Genomic DNA, 24006 nt, shown 5'->3' on the forward strand with positions numbered 1-24006 from the left:
TCTACACGAAGCAACCCTGGGAAATTTAGGGCTCTAGGATCCTCTGGCACTTCGTGGAGCGTGATAGCAGAGGAGAGATATTCGAGGAAAAGGAATGGCTGTCTTTCGATCTTGCTGTCGTATCTCATTTTTACTATCCGGCACATGGTAAGGCTCATTTTTCTTCTCTGAATGCTGCGGGGAGCCGCTGACCGTATTTCAGCAAGCAGGAGCTGAGAAATCGCTTCCACAGCGATAAAATCCTTAACAGGTTCATGTCATCTTCGATGTTTGTCGTTGACAGAAATTCGGGGATAGAGCGATGAATAAATGTAAGACAGGGTGTCTCATCTCCAGGGTTGTTCCTCTTAAATTCTAAGAGGCCTCTGCAATACCCGTTGATACTTTTGTACGCCAGAACTGCTCTCTCGTTTCTAGCTGCCGCTTCCGTGATGTAGTAAGGGAAATCTGGTACCATAGCAAAAGCCTTGTTCTCATAATAATTCTCCAGAAAGGAACATGCCAACGGCGACAAATAACCCGTGGCACATGGATTTCCTTCTGTAATCACTGCAAACAACTGATAAGTTCTTTTGCGAGCTGATTTGTCCAATGACCGGAGGAGGTGTGTAAATAAACCTTCTAATTCATCAGGCAGCGAGTCGAGCTCGCTTTTAAGTACGAGGAGCTCATGACTAGCTTCCAGACGGTCCCGAAGTGTTTTGACTACCAAAGCTACCCAGAGGAAAATACCATCCCCTTTGTCAACGATTGCTTGGATGAGTGTTTCGGAATCTTCTCTTTTATCGATTTGTAGCTTCTCTCGCACGTAGCGCTCCATATCTCTCCTGGTGAGGTCTTGAAGCCGAATCCTTCTCTCACTAGAAAAGGCATTGAGAAAAACATTATATTCCCTGCTAGATACGCAGAGTTTCACATTGCCTCGGGATTTTTTCGTCCAATCCGAAAGGATTTTGACGATTTCTGTGTAGTCTTCTGAACGTGTTTCCTCGTATTCGTCAAGGCCGTCGATGAAGTAGCAGAAACAATGCTTTTCGTACAGGTTTTGATTTTCTCTTAATCTAGTGAAAGCTGCCTTGATATCCTTAGTTCCAAGTTGAAGTTGGGTTTGAACTTGCCATGGCATTGACTTTGCTTCGTTCCATTGATCCAGTAGCAACATAGGTATGAGTTCAGGACACGAGTTCAACACGTCATGAAGGAGGGACCGATAGAGACCACTTAGAGATTTTTGCAGTAGAGTGCCTGGCTTCCAGAAGAAAAAGCTGGCAAAGACAAGCTTCCGATCACCTAGAGTTTGTTAGATCAATCAGAATAATGGAAGAGGAGGGGACATTTGTAGCGGCCATCTGGTCCGATAGCATAAGTAAACGTACTTGCCCATTGTTGCAGCCCTCCCCTGGTTCGGTCATGCTCACATAGAAACTTCATCAAAGTTGATTTCCCTGACCCTAATTTGCCAGAAATGTGGAAGATATCTCGTCCCAAAGACAGCCAGTGCTTGAATAACTCTGAACTAGATCGTCTAAGGTCATCGCCCTCATCGCTATCACTGTCTTCATTGATTTTATCACTCTCATTGCTTTCATAGTCTTCACCGCCGTCAGATTCGAAAATCCATTCAAAAGTCTTGTAGTGAGCATCGTCTACAGCCTCAAACCTTCCATGCATGCCCTCGAAAGCCAGGCTGTTCAGAATCCGCTGTTGTACAATGGTTTGACATGCATCTTCCGAGATGTCCAACAGCTCCCGGAGCTGCGTTTGAACTTCGTGGCGATGGAAATAACCGTAACCCCTTTTTGAAGTGCTTCGATGTGGGTCTGGAGTTGTTCAAGTTTGACGCCAGCTCCATCGGAGGTGCTGACTAGAGCCTTCAACCGAGCCTTTGTGTCCGAACTACAGAGATGTTAGTCTCCACTTGACATGGAACGAGGGAGTGTAACCTTGTTAAAACGTTGAGATGCAGCTCAAGTTGACTGCGGCAATTGACGAGCCTCTGCTCCAGCTCCGACCTTTCCTTCTCGCGAAACTTATTCTTCACAGCCGCCAGAGCAACTTGATGTTTTGATTTAGAATTCTTGGGATTGATCTTGCCTAGCAGTTCGAGGATCTGGTCTGATATGATGTTGCATTCGGCTGCGACGCGACTCACAGCCTTTTCATCGTCGCTTCTTGGGGTGCCCGTGGTAGGAAGGAGCTTCGAGGAGAGCTCCTTCATTTGGATCACGATAGATTGGAGGCTCCTGTGTTCTTCGGTCATACCAGAGGCCGAGCTATAGATTTCTCGTGCTCCATTGATAACCTTCGTGCTGTAGTCTACCAATTGTATGATATTCGCGGCAAGGCCAAGTGCTGTCAAGGGATCCATTGCGGTGGGCGCTGTTGCTGCGGAACCGTGTATACAAGAAGTGGGTGTTGGGAGCCGAAGATTGCGGTGAGCAAAGATGGTGAGACTGGTGATGTTGGTAGAAGACGGGAGGAGGCATTTGTGATGTTGTTTCTGGGCGCAGCTGCAGCCTTGGGAATAGTCTTCCGTGAGCCGCCCTGCAGGAGCTGTATGCAGGTCGGCAGCCCAGCCAATCGACCAGAGAGCAGAGTAAAAATGCAATACGTTGAATTATTATCGGGAAACTAGACAGAGCGCTAGTTCTGGGAGTTCTAAAGCTTATTTCTCTACTAATATTAGGACCTTAATAGGCTAGGGGCACCCCGTTCGGCGCCTTTGGCGCCTCACAGGAGCGTATACACACGTATACCTTAAGTGTATTGAATTGAAGCTTGATTGTGGTATTTTTCTTTGGAAGCTCAGCTTCCTTAAAACTCTGGAATTACGACTCCACTTAAAAGTGGGACATATGGTATATAGCCCCTGATTTTTAACAAAGTACAGAAAGCGCACGTATATCCTTGAGGATATACTTCCTAAGCGATTACAAGTAAGGGACAGAGGGACGTGCGTCTTGCCCACCTTTTATGCGCGTACCGTGGGCTAAAGAATAGCCGAAAAAGAAAGCCTTATTTTACGATAAAATTATAAAAATTAGCTTGCGAAGTGCGGGGGAAGGGGGCTAGAAGGGAATTCAATTCTCAATTGCATAAGCACCCGTTCTAGGGTTTACCCAGAGAGGGTGCTTATGCATTCTAATCAGAGTTGCCCTCCTGTCATTTCCCCTTTGGGCGTACAACCCATGTTTTAGGAATGCTACGCGAGCAAAACAGGGGTGTTGCAGGGGTTGGCAGGGGCACACTGATTTTCTTTCCAAAAAGCCAAAGAAATAAGAGAAGCTTCCTGATGAGGTAACATGAAGGGTTATGCAAATGGGCTTAGCGCTGTGTAACCTGAGACTGCCCTATCCCCCCCCTGTGTGGACTTGGCCTGTTCTCTGACACCAGATTCAACGCTGTATACTTGATCAAGACAGAGGCCTAAAGTTCTCCGAGAATTTAATTATAGCTCAGTGTGACTATGTTTCCGTATACGAAGTAAGCCAAGAAGCTTCAACCCTGACACATCGAAATCCTCAATCTCGTCAACGAGCCAGTAGCTGAACCATAGTATCGCTTAAGTTGAACCATATTATCAGTAGCGAGAATACCCTTGTATTTTCCATAATATGGTTCAACTTCCCTCACCAAAAACCACACTGTACTCACTATCTTTAATGATATATAGATACCAGTCCTCGTTCACACCCTCCATCCAACCCCGACCTCCTCCCGACGGCCCGCCAGGCATACTCCTAGCATATGCTTTACCTTTACTACTAAGGAGCAGCATATAAGTAAGTTAGAATACATCTTGCTTTATTATTATTATTACTCAAGCATATGCTCGGTAAATTAAACCCATATGCTTAGCATATACTTTACTTTACTACTAAGAAGCATACAAGCAAGCTAGAAATCACCCTACTTTATTACTATCCGTAATATATGCTCGGCATATGGAATCCATATGCCTAGCATATGCTAACCCTAACCCGTAGAGCCTTTACGCTTTAATATATCCCAATGCGGGGGGCTCTCACCGCCCCCTAACCCCCCGGACTAACCCAGACCCTAACCCCCGACCCTAAGCCCCCTCGCAAGCTCGGGACTAACCCGAACCTTCCCAGCCCGTATAGCTTATAGCCTATATATATGCAGAGTATAAGGAAAGCATATGCCTAAAATATAATGGCCACAAAACCTATTCATTTGCTCGGCTAGCTGCCTCGCTTCCTTAAGCGATACTATGGTTCAACTAAAACCCCCTCGTCAACAAGATTGCCCGGAGATAAATCGAACTCAGGTTAGATTCCGACTCTGAGGTGAAAGGGGTCCAAATTCGAGGAGAACCTCTCCTAAATCATAAATTATTATTCGGGCCCGAGTCCGACTTAGTGAAGAAGTGCTGCATTAAAGTTATGAATCGGACTCGACAATTTTGATCGTCAAGTCCAAACCGCATTTTCCAACTCCCCTTAACCCATCGATGCTAGTGTCTACCCCCTGTACACTAAAATCCCTCCACTCGCAACCCTACCGGCTTTACTAAACGCTTATACCAATCCCTTCTAAGCTAATCTTTCTTCGCGCATAAATACCCGCATGAGCATGAGTCAAATCACCCTCTTCACTTACCCTCCACACGCATCTACCATAGCCCTCCTTCTACCCCAAACACTAACCCTCTCCTCCAGTCAAAGCCGCCTCCGTATAGCACTCTCCCGTCCTGACTTTGAACTCACTCCCCAAATAGCGAGGCCATTTCCAGACTTCACCGCTGCACAGCTAAAAGGAGACTCAACTTGTATAATTACTAGTTGGAATTGAGGAGGATAGGATTGTTGGGAGTGGCAAGTTGTGAAGAGTTTGATGGGAAAGGAAAAGAGATTTTTGAAGAAAGGAATGGTACTCCTTGGCGCGTGGCCAAAGTTACGATTAAGCTCAGGAGGTTTCCGTTCCATAGAAATCTCCACCTTCCTCTTACTTGCTGAGCTTGGAATCGAAGAAAGGTATAGAAGTGCAACGTTTTGGTATTGGTATATGAACGAATTTTGGCCCCCTTTTCTCCTCCTTATAAGTAATTTTATACTAGGATACTGAAATGAGCATTTTCCATTTCTGTCCTAAGACTTGAGTATTGCTATTTGATTTGAGCTAGGTGAGTAAACCTGATCTAGTCTAAGCAAGTGAGTCCCAGAGCCGAGCTACAATGAGTAGGAGCGTGAACTAGTGAGCAAAGGGCCTGTTTTAACTTCTCTGCAACAACTATTATTGCAAGTTAAAAATTAGAAAACGTTTTAAAGATTCTTATAGGGTCCTATTTTAGATCCCTTTAGTCTAGTCGCAAATGAGTGCAGCATTATAGCTTAGCATACCAGGAATTAGGGAGTGAATTAGAGATATAATATGGTATAATTAGGCTTGGCAGAAATATCTAATTTCCGGTATTAATACGTATCAATGCCAGAATTATAAGGTATTAATACTATTAATACCGTATTAATTCTTAGTAATACTTTGCCCTATTTCTAAGGCCCTAGCTAATTTTGGTACTATTATCTGAACTATACTAAATAACTACGTGAATTATAGCTTTATATAATATAATATAGCTTAATCTAAGTTATTTATACTCCCATTTTTAATTTTCGATAATCCAGATACCTTTAAAATAAGCTCTTAGCTCCTAATCCTCTCTCTTATTTATATATACTTTCCATATATAGTACTAGACTTTAAGTTTAAGCCTTAAGCGAGAATCGCGATTTTAATAGCCAGAAACCCACTCATATAATTATTAACTACTATATTAAAAACTGGCCTATTCTAATACAAAATTAATAAAAATTATTATAAAGGGTATATATATAATCCTGCTAACTTAAAATATTAATCTGCCTCCCCTAATACTTCATATACTACCTATCTGCCATAATATAGGCCTTAATCCGGGCCGGTATACTCTTTACTAGTTAATTAAAAAAACTATTAGGGAGAGCTTCCCAGGCTTTCTTTAATACCTCCTCTAGCTTCTTCCGATCCTCCTCCGACTTTCCCATAGCAGATATTAGATTAGGAAATATCTTTTATATTATCTTTTTAAGTACCTATTATATATACTCGATCGGGTTAAGGTCGGGGGAGTAGGGAGGCTAATTGGTAGTATCTATACTATTCTCTTTAAACTATTACTTGACCTTCTTTACTATATGGATCGGGGTATTATCTTATATAAAAATAAGGCCGTTATAGTAGCTATCTAGGAGCCTATTCTCAAGGACTTTAATATAGGAGTTTGCGGTATACCCAAACTTGGCCGATTCAAAGTCCCGGAATAGAATAAAGAGAGAATACCTCTTCCCTTTACCCCAAAAGGATACCCAAACTATTATATATATCTGCTTTCTAGCCTTATAAGTTATAACTATCTCGGGCTTCTATTTATCTTCCGGTATACCCTAATACCACTTTTGCTTAATCCTACTATCCCGCTCTATAGAATACTCGTTACTTTACTAGTATATCCTCTATTACTCGATATCCTAATACCTCCGAACTTTGTACTAGAGAAGCCTTATAATAGTATATATAGGCTTAAGCTCTGGCCTTTTCTTTATATACTAGTAATAAAGATTATTTGTATATATAAGGTTCTTAATATAGGTATTACTTATTATAAGGCCTATATCCTTATAATATTACTGGAATATTAACTTTGGATAAGAGCGGAGGTTCTTGAGTATTATTTAATGATCTCGATTACTATAGAGAAGAGGACGGCCTTTACGAGACATAGAGAAGCTATTAGTATATAGGGTTTCAAGAATAAGTATACCCCTAATAGTACCGTATAAGTACTTTATTAATAGCTCGATTTTATACGGTAATATACCGGTAATACAAGCGCCCTTAATCCTTTTCCTTTAGTAAGAAGTAAGCTCAGGGCTTCTACCGTATTAATTACTATTAATATTATATAAAGGCATATATTATAGTAGTATAATTAATATTCTGGATAAAAGAATAAATAGACGGGAATGCGAAAAATCGCGGTTTTGTCTATTTTGGCTAAAACTTAGTATGTATTACTATACTCTCTATTTTACCTACTTATATACCCATATATATATATATATAATAATTAAGATAGTAGCTTAAGCTTAGTAAGATCTAGTAATCTGAACTTGTCTTAATAGCTATAATAACGTATATTACTTCTTTTATATAAGAAGTAATAAACTAGAGCTATCTATTATTACTAGTAGCCCTTAATAGCAAAATACCTTTAATATTACTAATCTTGCCTTTTTAGATATTATAATTAAGGGTCCCTATACTTCTAATATCTTTAATATCCCGCTTCTTCCTGAGATTATTAATATAATCTTGACTTAATAAGTATAAGTTACTTCTTTATACTTTATATAATCTATACTAAGTAATATAGTAGCCAAGTTAATATCCGTACTTCTTATACTATTTACTAAAATAGTTAAGGCATTTTTAAGAAGTACTTAAGAATTCCTAGAGAAAAGTAGTATAGAATATATAGTAACTATATTTATTATAGTTATATAACCTATTATAGTATATGAGATATTAATAATAATAGAGAAAAGAGTAATAATAGAAAATAACCCAAACCCCCTCAAATTATATAAAGTGGCCGGGTTTTAAAGCCTGGATATTACCCTAGCTAGAGTATTTCTTCTATTATAAATAAATAAATAGGACTACTTTCTTTATATTATATAATTGCCTGGCTTTTATATAATACCTAATAGACTATATTAAGCTCTTAATATTTGCCCTTTTTTGATTTTTCCCTAGCTAGTTTTAAGAAAAGTATTTAGAATTCTATTCTTTTTCTAATACTTTAAGTATTCTCGTATCTTAATAGTCTCTGCCTCTATTTTTGCTCTATCCTAGCCTACTATATATTAATTTCCTGAAAATACTTTCTCTGGCTTATTACTTATTAGTAAATAAAGAGAATATTAATAGCTATAAAAAAGAGCCTTAGCTAGTATTACCTCTATATATTCTAATATTACTAAGTAAGGGCCCTCTATTTATTAGGATTATATAATACTAGTAAGTTATAGTTCTTAAACTCGTCTTAATTTATAGGCCGAGCTACTACCCGAAAAGATATAGAAATTTAATTAAAAGTATCTAATTCTAATATCTTATAAGATAAGCTATTATATGAAAAAGCTAGAGAAATAGATATAATTATAGCCCTTTCTTTATATTTCTCTCAGAGCTTTTTAATCTTAACTAGAACTAGTTTAGACTATTTCTTTAGCTAATATATCTTAATATATCTTATATAATTATAAGGATTTAAAATTAATATAGTAATATAAACTAGAGATATATTAGTCTTTATATAATAATTATTTAGAACCTTATATACTACCTTAATTTAGTAAAGAAAGTCTTTTTTCTCTGGATTTCTACTTTTCTAATATTTGGCCTATTAGAATTAGTATAGTTATATAATAGAAAAAGAAAACTTATATTCTTTTCTTAGAAATATTTAATTAAAATATCTATTATAAAAAGAATAGAATTAAGAAAAGTCGAGTTCTTAATAATAAGAATAGCTTATATAAAAAAAGCAAGGAATTCCTTAATTATATAAAGCTTTTTCTAATTTTTAGGAATTAAGATATTCTTCTTAAGCTTCTTCTTATAATCTTAATAATATCTTTCTATTATAGGCTATAAGTTAAATAATATAAGAAATATCTTATACTAGCTATTTTATCTTATATAATTATTTATTAGAATTAGCCTTCCTATAAGTATACGGAACTTCTTTATTCTTCTAGCTAATTTATAAATATAAACTATAATATTATATACTTAGCTAAGAGAACCTATTAGCCTGAATTAGGCCCTTATTACTTCTATTATATTAAAGGCTTTAGCTTACTCTTGCTTATTATATAAATCAAGCTTTTCTAAGCTAACCTAATTCATAAATAAGAAAGCTTATATAATTAGATTAATAATATGGCCTAGATAGTAAATATACTAGTAATCTGCTTCCTAATTCAAGCCAAGTATATTTTTTAGTTTCTTTTAAATCATATAATAAAGAATATTATTTATAGAAGTATTATTACTTATAATAGCTTTAAGCTTATTAATAATACCGTAATTTTAAAAAACTAGCCAAAAAACTACTATTTGAGCCTCTGAGCTATGGCCAGAAACCTTCTTTAAAGCAAAAAGGGCCTTTTATTACTTTCTATTATATATAGTAAAGTGGCTATAGATTATAAATAAAAGCTATTAATTTAGAGAAGTCCAGATATTAAGAGAGATATAGATAAGTAAGAATATAGCCTGGAGTATTTATTATATAATATTCTAATATTTTCCCTAAGCTTCTTTAATTAAGCTAGTAATTCCTGAATAAGAAATCGTAATTTTGCCTATAATAGCTTGGTTTAGTAATTAGTAAAAGATATAGAACTCTGGCTATTTAATAAAAGCATAAGACAAATTCCGTATAATAATAAGAGAAATTAAAGCTTTAGTAATAATTAAGCTATTAAGACAGGCTTCCAGGATCTCGGTATTAAGCTCCTCTCTCTTACTCGTTCTAGTAGCTTATTAGTAATATTACTTTAATTATAAATTAACCGCTACTTGGTTCTTGCTCAAAACCTTCTTAATAATAATCTAGTAATGGCCTTTTAAGTACTTCTTTATATTCTAAGTAATAGAAGTACTATATGGCGATTTTTCTGAATTAGTATAATGAGTATAATAAAGATAAGCTTGGTTCTCCTCCTTAGTAGGAGAATAATAGTACTCCTAAGCAGGAGATCTCCATTTTATATAATTCTGGGAAGTCGAAATTAATTCTACTAAAGCGGAAGCTAAAAAGGAAGAGTCTAGTTTAGATAGAGAAGACATTTTGAGAGTGTGATCTAAATAAAATCGTAATATGAGGTGAGAGAAGCAAAGAGAGTAAAAATTAAAGGATGCGGGGTAGAAAGTAGTATAAGAATCGATTCGGTATTAATACGTATTAATATTAGTAATACCTGAGTAATACCATCCAGTATTAATACCGTATTAATGCCTCAGGTATCATTGCCAAGCCTGGGTATAATTCAAGGTATAAACTACTAGTATTAAATTAATAATAGGAATAATAGTTTGGTTTGGTATCTAAAACAGCAAAGCAGTTATTTTTGAACTAGAGCAAAGCAATGAGATTCTGTAGTGTTCGGTTGTATTAAGGAGTATTTGACTTTCTGAAGCTCTATACCTTATATATTAACGCTAGCGCCTCTATTAAGGAGCAGCTCTTTTCGTGGCCTTTTCCTAATACCGCCTGGAGCCTGGTGCCATAGTATCCACCTTGCGCGTTAATATTAGCTAGCTCCTCTATTAAGGAGTAGCTCAATAATCCTATCGTGGCCTCCTATTGATGCCGCCTGGAGCGGGGTGCCGAACATTCCACCTTGCGCGTTGACGTCTGCTCTAGCCTTAAATAATAAGAGATCTGCAATCTCAGCCAGTCCACTCAACGACGCTATGTAAAGTGGAGCTGGAACTTCTGCTAATGTCCTATCAAAATCTGGTCCTTCCCAATCCCAATCTAGATCATATATCCGACTCCAATTTAGGTAGGCACCATTCTCGGTCGAGAAAAGCTCCATGATCAGGCGATTCAAATCTTCGGCGTTCTGCGTTGCCGCTTGCGTATGCGTGATCCAGAACCTTGCTGCATATAGAGCAAGCTTTGACTCCTGGATCGTGGCGTCAAGGAAGGGACCTGATCCTTGAAATCGGAGAAGATAGCTAATACAGCCCATTGCAATAAATTTATTGCAAGCAATGCCTTGTATACTATATTGCGCTGCTCTGCTGTGAAGAATCTTCTCCGTGGTAAGATACTCCTTAACCGAATAATGAGCTAGGGTAACGATTCTTTTGGTTGATAAATATCCCTCGGTTACGGTGATAGTGACAAGACTAGAGCATATACTTAAAACCTCCAATGGATCTTCAAGTACTTCGTCGTTATTAAACGCAGGATTGCGCTCAACATCAATGGCAATGACTTCAGCAATTTCTTCGATCAGGAGCGGCCGACGGCAGAATGCAAGCCATCGCAGAATACGAATGGCATAGTCAGAGTCGTCCTCGTTGATAGCGCAAAGAATTCGTTCGTAGGTCTCACCCAGCGTCTGTGGGAGTGTTTTCAAGGCTTTTCGCAACGCCATTCGATTACGGCACTTCCTCAACGTCTCTATTTGACACGTAGTCCATCGAAACCTGTCCGTATTCTTAGTGTAAGACTTGAAAACTAATGGGAGTGTAAGCATACATCCCGTGGGCTCCCTTTATCAATGCAGACTCGATTTCTTCCCTGATAGTAGGGTCTTTCTGCCATTTACTCAAGCTTTTGTCAGTGGACAATGTGTGGCGGACATATGTGAGTATGTCCCTGTCGACAAGCTCGCTTTCAAGGCAGATGGTGTTCTGCGTATCTATGATACTCTCCAGTGACCTCTGGATATCGTGTTCTTTTCGGCTTGTGACGAGGAGATGCGATTCGTCAAGCTTCCACCCAGCCATTCGCTCGAGGATAGCCGTCAGCTCGGCACGATCGGTACACTCATCTAGAGCATCAAGAATAATATATGACTGTGGGAATTCTTGAATTGTGTGACGAAGTACCTCTAGAAGAGAATCTAGTGGCGGTTGTCGTTGTCCATTCTCGCAGGATGAAAATAGATGTTCGAGGGACGTAGGTATCTTGACACATTGCTGAGAGAGCCCACAAATTAACGACCGGACCATTGAATCCGGGGAACGCTTCTCTGTGTCGTTGAAGTCGAAGTAAAAGTAGGCAAATACCCCCCCCAGGGTCGTCGGCACAGTACTGTAAGACATTTTCGAGTATAACGGAGCTCAGGATTGTTTTGCCACATCCTGGAATCCCGTGCAGCCAGAGGAATGATGCGGGGTCTGTTTTCCACGCGGCATACTCGCCACTCTCGAGAAACCAGGAACCGGTACCGATTTGGCGCAATTTAAGTGCTTTCTGGTAGTTGTGGGATGGATTTGGCGGTGAGAGCCACTGACGAATTTTAGTGAGCTTTGCATCTGAGACTAGAGGTTAGCAAAGATGCTATGTATACTCTCGAAAGTGTACTACCTGTTAAAGGCTGTAATCTCGATGATATGGATGCATAGTAGAATGTGAGGGTTCCAACATAAGACCGAAGGGTCTTCGTTATTTTCTCGATTTTCGCCTCTTGTTGGAGGCTCAAAATCGCTTTCTTGCCTTTTATCAGCCTGGAGTCAGTCGATACTGGTAGCACTTTGGCTAGTATATGGTCAAGCAATCCAATTTGTTCCGCGCAGCCTTTGATAGCAGGATCAAGAGCATTTTTTGTTTCATTCCTAACTGAGCCGGCCTCTATCGCTTCTCTAGTCTGCTGAAGTGTGTCTTGTAACACTGGTAGCTCTGCTTTAATGTGCCGGAAGGACATGGGAATCTCCCCAAGGTCAGCCTGGAACTCTTCGAGGCGATGCAAGACCCTTGAGCTGAAATCGACGAGCTGAACTATGCTGGCGACAAGGCCAATGACGCGATGGCTTCCGCCATTAGATTGTGATGACTCGTTTGTGCAGTGTTCAATCACAGAGTAGTAGGAAAGGAGGTTCTGTCGTCGAAAGAAGAGGCGTTGGCGGGAGAAGTAATAGGAAAGGATTGAGGCGCACCATCATCAAGCAAAGCGGCTGGATGAGGGCTGTGTTCAAGCAGGTGCACGTGGCTTTGCAAAGCCACCGTGACTCGCCAGACTCTCTCCCGGTGGGCACAAAAACCGGGACTAATTAGCCGAGAACATCAAAGCATCGCAAGGTACCTACTAAAGTATAGGCAAGTTACTCTGTACACTAAAACACATAATAGTCGGACTAAATAGACCGGCAAGGCCCAGCCAGTAACTCTCTCTGAAAAAGTCGACTTTACAAATTTAATAATACACCCTACACAGTGTTAAAATTTTGAATATTAGTGTTCCCGCAGAAGCTAGCCCGGGCGCGGCATAGGCAAAAGCTAGGAGCAGAAGGAAGGCCGTGCGCAAAGAATTTCTGGAGTGCGGAAAGGAGAGCCTGACCATGCAAGCGACTGCATCACCGTGATATCGTGACAGGGTGCAAAGGGTGGCGGTGTTCCAGACCAACAAACAACAAAATGACAGAACCAAACCCAACACGCATCCTCCTCCTCGGCGCAACAGGCTACATGTACCTCCCCCCCTCCCCGTCTTCCCCATCAAATCACTAACTTTCCAAGCGGCGGTTCAATCCTCACCCACCTAATCAACCATCCCATCGCCGACACCCTCTCCATCACCGCCCTCGTCCGGAAACCATACCAAGCATCCATCCTCAAAGACGCAGGCGTCATCCCCCTTCTATTCAAAGATCTAGATGATTACGAGACTATCTATGACGCTGCCAGGGAGGCCGATGGTACATCTTCACTGTTTTCTGCATATTACGGAGCTGATGTTGTGAAGTCGTCATAGCCGCTGCGTCGGCGAGACATGAAGGAAGCGCGAAAGCCTGTCTTGAAGGCCTTTCCGAACGCTCTAAAACGACTGGACAGCCAGCGCATTATGTCCATGTAAGTGCCTTCATCATCCACTTCCCGGGTCCGAGTATTAATGCAGTGAGAGGAAGACCTCTGGCGCAAGTATAATCGGCGACTGGCCTGTGACTGGCACTCGCGTTGATGAGAAAACGTATTCTGATGTTAGCGATGATGTTTTTGAGCTCGAGAAGATGTTTGAGAGGGAAGAGGCGGGGTGGAGTCCTGTGAGGAGTGTTAATCAACTTGTTGTTGAGAGTGGGGAGAGGCTGGGTGTTAAGACGTATATTGTTGTGCCGCCGCTTATCTGTACGTTACTCTTCCTCTTCCCATTTATGACTATGGATTCTGGGCCGGTTGGGGGAGGTGAGGCTGATGAGTACAGTCGGGCCAGGAACTGGCTCTTTCACGCTCGGCTTTGGGCAGGTGCACATGATGGTGCAAGCAGCGCTGAAGAGGAAACAGGCTGTCATGGTTGGTGCAGGTTCTGGAGTGGGTCTATCTCAATGAGAATGATAGATGCACGTGATGCTAATGTTTCTATCAGGTCTGGAGCAGGATACACATCCTGGACCTCACATCCCTCTACTTTCTCCTCACCCAAGCTATCCTGGATAAGAAACCGGATCTTCGGAGTGGAAAGAAAGGCTTTTATTTTGTAGAGAATGGGACATCAAGCTGGAAAGGTATTGCGGAGAGGATTAGCGTTGTTGGGAAGAAAATTGGCGCTTTTGAGAGTGAGGAGGTGGGGAAGATGAGTCTGGGCGAGGCGAAGGAGGAGTTCGGGTATGGGAGTGAGAGGGATGCAGAGGGGGTTGTGGGGTCGAGGTAAGTTTTTACTTCCCAGTTCTAGGATTTGCGGGGGAGCTAAGAAGGCGAAGTGCGAGAATCAAGGCGGACAAGGCGAGACAGCTCCTAGGGTGGAGCCCAACGCGTGGAGAGGGGGAATTCTTGGAGGAGATTGAGGATGTTGTTACTGCGATGTTTCAGCAGGGAGAGGCAGAATAGGGATCAGAGAAGCCAGGCTGGGATATAGTATGCGTGAGGTATATGCAGGTAACAGGGAATTGAATAAGAAGAGGAGACGAGCCACGAAGTGGCTTTACAAGGAGAGTGTACCACGTGATGATATGATTAAGGGGCAACCTGCAAGAGAACATTTCTCAACCCTAACAACAAACAAATGCGGCAGTGTTCCTTTTCCCGTTAAGTCGTTAACTTAAATAATCATCCATCTAATCGAGTGCCTCACCCAGTAGTTGACTCGATCCACCATACCATCTCGTTCCTGCTCCGGCCCTAGGAGCTAGGAGAGCATGCCACGGACATGGTACGTCTCGGCATGGCAAGCCCAAACAACACGCAGAGTGGACTGCTATTCCGGGTATACTCTATTTCTTCTTTATCCCAAGACGATAAGTCCCATTTAGAAGGAAGCGTGGGGTAGGAACGATGGAAGAGAGGAGAGTCGACTCGGAAATCGAATACATGTTATCAATATCAAATTATCAATCAGTCTCGAACCCCTCACCTGCCTGCTTGGCTTTAGGCAGCTTTTCCTGAATACTGATAGATGATTACAGTCCTCCTCTCTTGCATATACTCCCACCCCCCGGCCAACCTCCCCCAATCCGTGTTGGTTCTCTCACCTCGCGCTCTTCCTGCGCCACAAAAGGTATCTCTTGTGTTGAAGGAATGCTGGAATCGCCAAGTTGCAGTAGAACAGCATGTTTATAATCAAGCAGGCGTGTTTTAAGCTATTTAGTGATCTCGACAAAGCATTTGGGTAGGGTCAGGGAAGACCTCGTATTGTGTTGGGGTGGAATTGGATAAGCCACCTAGCTTCCTTTAGCTATGTCCTTTGAAGTCTTTGTCGCTGACATAATTCAATCTCCGCCCTGTAGTCGAACTACTCGACATTACAGTTACGGGCTTGGTGAGTATCCGGTGGCATCGGGTCAACGTCAATCCAATCAAAACTTACTTGAGCTCCGATCCATTGCCACCCAACTATCCGCGTCTCCCGAAAATCCGCGAAATATTATTTGCAGAGAATCGATGCAAGTCACGTGCAAGTCACGTGAATGTAGAAAATCAATGTTTATTTAATTATTAATAAATAAATAAGGTACCTATTAAGCAGCACTATATAATTTAAGCTTGAGCTTATATAAGGCTACTTAAATACTACTTTTCTTCTATAAAAAACAGATTTTCCTCCTCGGAATCTTTCTTTTCCTTCTTTTTTTCTTCTCTTTTTACTTCTTCTAATTCGTCTTTAAATAACCCCCAGCTTTTTAAGCAAGATATTATCTTAAAAGTACTTTTATTAAGTCTATTACGTAATTTAGACATAATAAGAGCACCTTGAGAAAAGAATCTCTTACTAGCAGCCGAGGAAGCGGGGATTCCTAGATATTTCCTAGCTATTAAAGCTAAAATAGGAAATCTAGCGGTATTAGACTTCCAATAATCTAAGGGCTTAGTCTATATATATATTAGTACTAATTTATGAAAAAATATTAAGAGAATATTAGATAATTATTATAATAAAATTTAAGTAAAATTTGCTTACTTTCCTATCTTTTCTCCTTTCTTCTAAATAAGTTACTAATTTGTCTTCTATATTAGAAGACTTATTAGTAATATATATATCATCTTTGTCTTCGTCTTCGTCGGAATCGGCCATATTAATATCCAAGGAATCGGATCTAGCTTGAGATAAATTATAATCGAATTTATATCTAAATAAAATTAGTTATTAATTAATTCATTAAAAAGTAATTAAAGAAATTACTTATATATTATAATTAGTCTTTAATCTATTATATATATCCAAAGACATACCGCTAGATAAGCTAATAGTAGTTAATCCTTCTTATTTAATTCGAGGATTAAGAATAAGAGCTAAATATAAAGCTTTGCTTTTATTATCTAAAATGCCTGTTTTAGGATAATATTTTCGAAGCTTAGCTATTTCCTTATTAATTATATCTGTAAACGCTTTATTTCATTAAATATTAGTATAATATTAATAATAATATAAGAAGAGTTTAAGAAAAAACTTACTTTAAATTCCTTTTTGAAATTTTCTAGTTTATTATATATTTTATATACTTTAGGTATAATATAATATATAGTAGGGTAGTTTTCGGCTTGTAATTTGGTAATAGCTTTAATAAATATTGAAATTATATTTAAAATATTATTTAAATAAGTAATTTCAATATTAGTTAAAACTAGACTTTTATTTTTAAAAGCCTTTAAATTAGAGCTATTAATAACTACTTTAATAGCTTTATATATATATAAAAAGTTCTTTAATATATAATAAGTTAAAGACTACTATGTTTTTTGATCTATAAATAATTAGTATTAATTAATAATTAAAAAATTAAAAAAATTAATTACTTACTAAGTTAAGGAAATCGAGCATTTTCTATATTAAAAGCTTTAATTTGAGCTTCTAATAGCTATTAGTTTTCTTAGTTATATTTAAGACCTATAATAGTCTTTCTAACCTTTTTCCAAATTAATAAATCTAAAATTTATTAATAAACCTCTTATAAATTATATAGGAAACTTACTTATTACTTGTTTTCCTTCTTTTTCTTCTCTATCTTCAAGTTCTTTTATTTCTTACTCGTATAAATCTATAGAATAAGAAGTATTATAATTATTCTTAATAAGAGCTTTTAAAATATCTTAAATTACTAGATTTAATATATAAGTTATATAAGAGATATCTCCTTAAAATTTAATGCCTTTCTTATTATAATACTTTATAAAAGCCTTTAATAAGGTATTATTTAAACTAGTATTATCTCGAGTAATACTAAATAATATATATTAGTAATTATTTAATAATTATTTTAAATTACTTATCTAGTAATATTATATTTAATATTATATTATTTTAAAGCTTCTAATAAAATAGAAAATATATAAATACTAAAGTAAATATTACTTAAATCTTTTATAGCTAATAAATAAGATTTTAATTTAAAATCCTTATTTATAAAGTATCTAATAATATATTAGTATAAATTTTATTTAATAATTATAAGAATATATAAACTTATATAGTAATTTCAAGAAATATCTTTTAATTTATACTTATTTAAGTATCTAAAATAATAGAAAAGGTTTCTTGAGAATTAATATTCTCTTATAATTCTTCTTTAATATTTAAACTCTTTTTTATATAGCTTAAATTAAGCTTATTCTTAAGTATTTATTAGTTTACTAGGTGTGACGGCAGGAACAAAGCAATGGAACGATGCTCAAAGATCAATGATTTCCAATGTCCTACAGAATCTAAAGCTAAGGAGAGAAGGAGTGAGGTGTGGCAGTGGATAAGTAGGTATGGCCAAAACCACTGAAACGCCGAGCTTTGGAAGCGAGCTTGGTTTGAACCATAGCTTGGAACCTTAGCTGAAACCAACCCCTTTGGCTGAAACCAACCATGTGACACCAGCCGTCACACTAGGAATACATGGCACTATTATATAGGCATAGAAGTACTATTTATATAAGGTTAGTAAAGTTATTATTTAGAAATAGGAATTATAGTATTATGGTATTAATATATAATCCCTAAATCTGCTAAGCCTAAAGAGGTCTAGTCTACTAGTCGAGTTACTAATGGGACGCGAGGTCACATGACCATGTCCCGTATCCCATGTCCCATTACCTATTACCCATATCCCGTATCCCGTATCCCGTAACTATATATGTGACTTTCAGAGAAATAGTTATACTAATACTAGAAACTCTCTAAAAACGCAAAAAACAGTATCTCCCTCTAATTACATACGAATTCCCTAATCCGGCCTAGTACCAGATTTCCCAAATACTCTATATATCTATATTACTTCTGATATTTTGGTTACATACCAAAGGCCGTGGCCTTTTATACGTAACTTCCCCTCCTATAATATCCTTCTATCCTATATATCCATTTTTTGCCCTATCCGCACTCGACCTATTCCTCTATATCTAATTATATAGTATTCGTATTAATTAGGTATTTAAGGGCATTTATTAGCTTCGATTTCATTATGAAATCGGCAGGATTTAATTCTCTCTTAATTTACTTAACTTCTATAATTTCTTATTATTTATATACCTAGCAAAGGCATATTATATTAATTATTAGGCGTTTCTCTCGAGTAATATCTAATTTAACGAGGCATTTATATAATGACTTCAAATCCATATAAATAACTAGTAATAGTTCCATTTCTAGTACTTTATTAATTATAGATTTAACTAAAGCGCCTATATTAAAACCATAAGCCATACTATAAAGTTCCAAAGCTAGAATACTTCTAATAACTCTGTTGCATTTAGTAAAGAACTAGTAAATAATATTAGTATATCTAGTTCTATTTACTAGAACTAGAATATATCCGATTTAGGAGAAGAGATCTCTATTATTTACAAATAAAGCATTTATAAAAATAATTAAATATAAGAACTTCTTTACTAGCTTTACGAATCTCAGTTCTCTAGTAATATTCTCAATTTACTATTAAATATACTTATTAAGTATTTTTATATTAGTTTCTGAGGATTTAATAACTTAAGTAGTAATTAATAGGTTATATAAAGCTTCTAGTTAATAGACTAATATAATATATACTCCTCTTATATATTAGGTAATATATTAGTCCTTAATAAAGAGATTTTAATAAATAGTACCCCTATTACTTATAGTAGTAGTATTCTTTATAAAAACGGTTTAGAGATTCTTATATTAGTATTCCTATATAAGAATAATTCTAGTAATATTTATATAAATAATATCTTTATTAAATTTGAAATCATAGTTAAAAATAAGGGATTTGTATTCCTTAGCTAAGAACTTAGCCTTATAGAGCTTTAGTTACTTTATTTTTACAAAATTATTAGTTCCGACAAATAGGGTATTATTAGTTTAAAAGCTAATAATTCCAAAGAATTACTTACTATAGAGTAGGTAAGAATTATAAGTTAACTATTCTATAGAGAGCTTATTAATATAATAGGAATAGTAAGTCTTAAACTAGTAATTTCTAGCTTCCCGTATATTATATAATAGTTTTATAACCTTTAAAACAGAATTATTCTTTAGATTTAGCTCTTTAGTAAGCTTATAGGGTGAATTAATATAGAAATTGCAATTAAGTAAAGTTATTAATTAGATATAAACTTACGAGATATTATATAAATATAATTCCGTAATATCTATTATTATAGTAGTAATACTAAAGATAATTCTCTGGCTAATATATTAAATAATAAGTAATTATATTAATACTATATATTTCTTACTATTATTATAAGCTTAGATAACTAGTCTCGACTTCTTAAGCTCTTTTTCTATACTTTTATTCTTAATCTTATTAATAAACCGGGAATTAAAGATATATACCTTCTTTAGTACCTAAGATCTAAGAATAACCTTAAATATATCCTTTTCTAGAAAGCTAGCAACTTTAACTTAACGGGAATCCTTATATAGTTTATTATCCTATAGGAATACTATAATATCCGGGATCTTATAAGGGTATTCTCTATTATACTTTAGTAAAATAGTAAGAGAAATTATACCCGTATTACCTTTGGCCTTATTATTAGGTTCAGGAACAGGTTCAGGTTTAGGGCCATTAATAATAACTTTAATATTCCCTATATAAAAGGGCTTTATAGAAATTAAACGAAAAATAGTATTATTATATAATAAAGCTAGTATATAGTCCTCCCTATTAATAGCTACTAGCTTATATAGTTTATTCTAACTATTAGGTTAACCGGTATTTCTTTTATACTAAATAAGAATATTTGAATTCAGGAATAGTTTATAGATATTAGTAGTACTAGAACTATTTCAGGTATTTAAAGTATTCATAATTTAATATCTAGCTTAAAGCTTCTAAATTTCTACTATTGCCTTCTTGAATACTACTAATTACTATAATATAATAGGTAATAAGGCATTATATTCGGTTATTTAAGATAAAGTACTATAAACTAAAAAAATTAGGATAATACTATTAGGTCCCGTAAAGTTATTAATAGCCTTAAAAGCTATTTAAAGTATAGTATTTTTATTAATTCTATTAATTTTGGCTATAATAATAAGATAGGTATATTAGATCAGGCTATAATAATATTCTATAATTCCAATAAAGTTATAAGCTTTTATAAAAATAATCTTAATCTTAGTTCCTATAATATTTGCAAGCTAAGTAAACTTCTTACTAGTAAACTGCTTTCCGGTATTTGCTATAATCTAATTAAAAGGGCCTAAATAATTATTAATCTAGTATTACTTAAATATATCCCAAATATATATTATACTAATATTCTAAAGCTATTAGCTAACTTAATATTAAGTACCTTTATTAATAATATAAAGTATAGGCTTACTAGAAATATAGAAAATATTAATAATAATAGAGTAATTAAAGCTAATATTATTTCTTAGGTTAAACTTAAATTATTCGAATAATTAGCTATATTTCTGGTATTACTTATAGTACTTTATAAAATATTTAAGAGCTTCTATATTAATATTATAGCCTACTTATTCTAGTATATTTTAGAGCTTACTAATAAATAAATAACTAAAATAATAATATAGATATTATAATTTGATCTCTATAAGAAAGCAGGAATTATAAGTAAAGAATTCGGAAATAAAGCCTTATAATATAGTATTCTAAAACAAGAAAAAGTATCTAAAACATTATATTATAAATATATATTTTCTAATAAAAGTAATAAGATAATTAGTAAGATTATTAAAATAGATCCCTAGCTTATTTATATTAGCCAAGCTAAGCAAAAATAGAGTCTTTAAAAATATAATATAAAATTATACTTATCTAATTAATATATTTACTATTATAGATCTAATAGAAGATATAGATCTAATACTAAACTAGATATTAACTTAACCTTTAGTAATTTTATTAAGTTTAATATTATTATTAGTTTACTAGAGAGCTTGAAATTAGTTAGAACTAGTAATTAAGTATCTAGAGGCTCCGGTATTAATTATAACTTTATAAAAATAATAAGTATTATATCTTAATATATTATTAATTATAAAAGTCTAGGCATCTTTTATTAAGGATTTAATAAGCTCTAAGGCGTGATTTTCGCCTATTATCTAATATATAAGGAAAAGAGAAATAAGGTTATCTATAAAAGTATTAGCTATAGTTATTAGTAAAACAAAAGTAGCAGGAATAGCTAAAAAGCTCTTAATTAAAATAAAGTAGGAATCTAGATAATATTTCTCTTCTTTATTTATTTCCGCTAATAAAGCCTTAAAAGCATTATTTACTAGTTTATTCTTACTATTCTTATTACTTTCTTTACCTTTAGCTTTAGTAATATACTATATATAAATACTACTAAAGCATTTATTAAAGTTATAGGTATTTCGGGATCTAAACTAATAAATATTTCTATTCCTAAATCAAGCCTTCTTAGCCTCTTATTTCTCCGGTATATACTTCTATAAATAGTATTCAGGTTTCTTATATATAAAATATAATTTCGGGATATAATTATTATAATTACGGGACTTAAAGTAGTTATTACAGGTTCCGAAGTTATGGCTGGGTTTATATTAATAATTTCCGGAAAAATAATAGCTTAGAGAGTTCTAAGAGTAATATTATTAATTAGTAAAGAAAGTTTCGGGATTAGCTTATTATTCGCTCTTATATATAATAATAAATAACTAGAGCTTATTAATAAGCTAGCCAAGATTTATAAAAGAATCTGAGATTATATATCTATATATCCGGAAGCCTTAGTAAAAAATAATAATCTTATTATAAAGAAATTCGGTATTTCGCAAGTTAGATATAAAATTATATTATAATTAATATAGTTTATTAATTAGTAATTAAATAATCTCAAATATTATCTTTTCCGGAAATTTAGTTATTATAGAAGCTAATATAATAATATTCTACTTATCTAAATTTCAATATTCGAATCCAGGGCCTTTAAAAAAGCTACGGATATTAATATAAGCCTCTTTATATATATATTAAGAGAGCTAGTTACTATAGAAATAGTCTTAAGCTAGTTCCTTTAGTATAGTAGGAAAAGCTCATATTAGTACCTCTTATAGAAGCTTTATATATTAGTAGATATTAAGGAAAATAGTAAGTTTATAATTAAAATTACTATTAGATTTATTATACTTTTACTCTTTAGTATAAATCTTAGTAACTTCCCTAATAAGTCTTATAATTAAAGGAAATTAGGGATTATTTAGATATAGTTATAATAATAGTAATAATAAGAGTATACTATTTACTTCTAGAGCTTCCGTACTAATATATAAATCTAGTAAAGATATAGGATATAGTAATAAAAGAAATAATAATAGTATAGAAATATTAAAAATAATAGGTTCTAGATACTTATTTTTTATAAAAGTAATAAAGCCTAATAAGATTAGTCCCTTAATAAGATCTAGTCTAGCTACTAATATATCCTCATTTAATTATATATACTATTTATTCTTTTTTATAATAATATATAGGGTATTTATAATAGTATTAGTATTACTATTCTATTATATAAATATATTATTATACTAAAGAATCTTATATAAGTATAGTATCTCCGGGAGTTCGAATTTATTAAAGTTCCCTTAATAAATAAAGTTCTTAAAATTATATTTAAATAGCTTCCAAAAATTATTATTAATTATTTTATAAAAAATATATTAAAATAGCTTAGTATCTAAGAACTTAGTTATCTTATTCGCTTTAGTAAAGTTTAAATTAATCCCATATTTCTACTTTCTTACTAATTTCTTAAAATTATTATTATCTATAAAGTAATTAGATTAGATAAATCTAATAAAAGAATTATTTACTATAGTATATTCTACTATTATATATTTTATAGGCTTATATCTAGTTTAAGATATAATAGTTTATAAGAAGAATAAGTTCATAAGAAGAAAAGTAATTTATAAGATAAGTAATTCATAATAGGTATTATATTTAAGATAAAAATTTCGTTTATAATAAGAAATTTAGGAAGTGAAATTTAAGAAGTAAAATATCGAGATTCCGGAAGAACTTAATAGTTCTAAAGCTCAAGAGCCCTAAAGGTTTAAAAAAAGGTAATTTTTAAGAGGGTTTTATAGAAGTTAAATAGGAATAAAATAGGATAATTAAATAGCTAACCGTTTTAGTATTTGGCAAGATTAAGTGCCCTTTCTACTTATATAACCGAATTATAAATAATAGAACTAATAGATATTTCTTTCTTTAATATAATATAATTAGGCCTTAGTAAAATTAAGTATCTTTCCTGCCTATATAACCAAATTATAAGTAATAAGATTAATAATTATTCTC

General features: G+C 34.7%; 7 protein-coding genes across 7 annotated transcripts; 1 reads left to right on the forward strand and 6 right to left on the reverse strand.

Moving 5' to 3' along the window:
• Positions 1–91: 91 nt before the first annotated feature.
• On the reverse strand, positions 92–1995 carry K444DRAFT_305380 (uncharacterized protein). The gene is made up of 3 exons (XM_024871759.1): positions 1944–1995; positions 1335–1896; positions 92–1290 (listed from the first exon to the last, which is right to left on the reverse strand). Exons 2-3 carry the CDS (start codon positions 1669–1671, stop codon positions 155–157), a joined length of 1473 nt encoding a protein of 490 aa, XP_024741211.1. The 5' UTR covers positions 1672–1896; positions 1944–1995; the 3' UTR covers positions 92–154.
• A 4220-nt stretch (positions 1996–6215) lies between these two features.
• K444DRAFT_521207 (uncharacterized protein) lies at positions 6216–6410 on the reverse strand (the record flags this gene model as incomplete). The annotated part of the gene is made up of 1 exon (XM_024874107.1): positions 6216–6410. A coding segment is annotated over one exon (195 nt), but the record flags the coding sequence as incomplete, so codon positions are not given.
• A 324-nt stretch (positions 6411–6734) lies between these two features.
• K444DRAFT_521237 (uncharacterized protein) lies at positions 6735–6911 on the reverse strand (the record flags this gene model as incomplete). Its single annotated transcript, XM_024874111.1, has 1 exon — positions 6735–6911. A coding segment is annotated over one exon (177 nt), but the record flags the coding sequence as incomplete, so codon positions are not given.
• A 3474-nt stretch (positions 6912–10385) lies between these two features.
• On the reverse strand, positions 10386–11820 carry K444DRAFT_521214 (uncharacterized protein; the record flags this gene model as incomplete). The annotated part of the gene is made up of 2 exons (XM_024874108.1): positions 10386–11292; positions 11345–11820. 2 exons carry the CDS (start codon positions 11818–11820, stop codon positions 10386–10388), a joined length of 1383 nt encoding a protein of 460 aa, XP_024741214.1.
• A 425-nt stretch (positions 11821–12245) lies between these two features.
• On the reverse strand, positions 12246–12614 carry K444DRAFT_492705 (uncharacterized protein; the record flags this gene model as incomplete). Its single annotated transcript, XM_024873225.1, has 1 exon — positions 12246–12614. A coding segment is annotated over one exon (369 nt), but the record flags the coding sequence as incomplete, so codon positions are not given.
• A 554-nt stretch (positions 12615–13168) lies between these two features.
• On the forward strand, positions 13169–14853 carry K444DRAFT_609109 (NAD dependent epimerase/dehydratase family protein). The gene is made up of 7 exons (XM_024879516.1): positions 13169–13278; positions 13328–13506; positions 13554–13660; positions 13717–13933; positions 14010–14116; positions 14172–14452; positions 14506–14853. Exons 1-7 carry the CDS (start codon positions 13226–13228, stop codon positions 14630–14632), a joined length of 1071 nt encoding a protein of 356 aa, XP_024741216.1. The 5' UTR covers positions 13169–13225; the 3' UTR covers positions 14633–14853.
• Positions 14854–15913: 1060 nt separating this feature from the next.
• Positions 15914–16102, reverse strand: K444DRAFT_491864 (uncharacterized protein; the record flags this gene model as incomplete). Its single annotated transcript, XM_024873214.1, has 1 exon — positions 15914–16102. A coding segment is annotated over one exon (189 nt), but the record flags the coding sequence as incomplete, so codon positions are not given.
• Positions 16103–24006: the final 7904 nt, after the last annotated feature.

The sequence above is a fragment of the Hyaloscypha bicolor genome, assembly GCF_002865645.1.
Source record: "Hyaloscypha bicolor E unplaced genomic scaffold K444scaffold_37, whole genome shotgun sequence".
Lineage (NCBI taxonomy): Eukaryota > Fungi > Ascomycota > Leotiomycetes > Helotiales > Hyaloscyphaceae > Hyaloscypha > Hyaloscypha bicolor.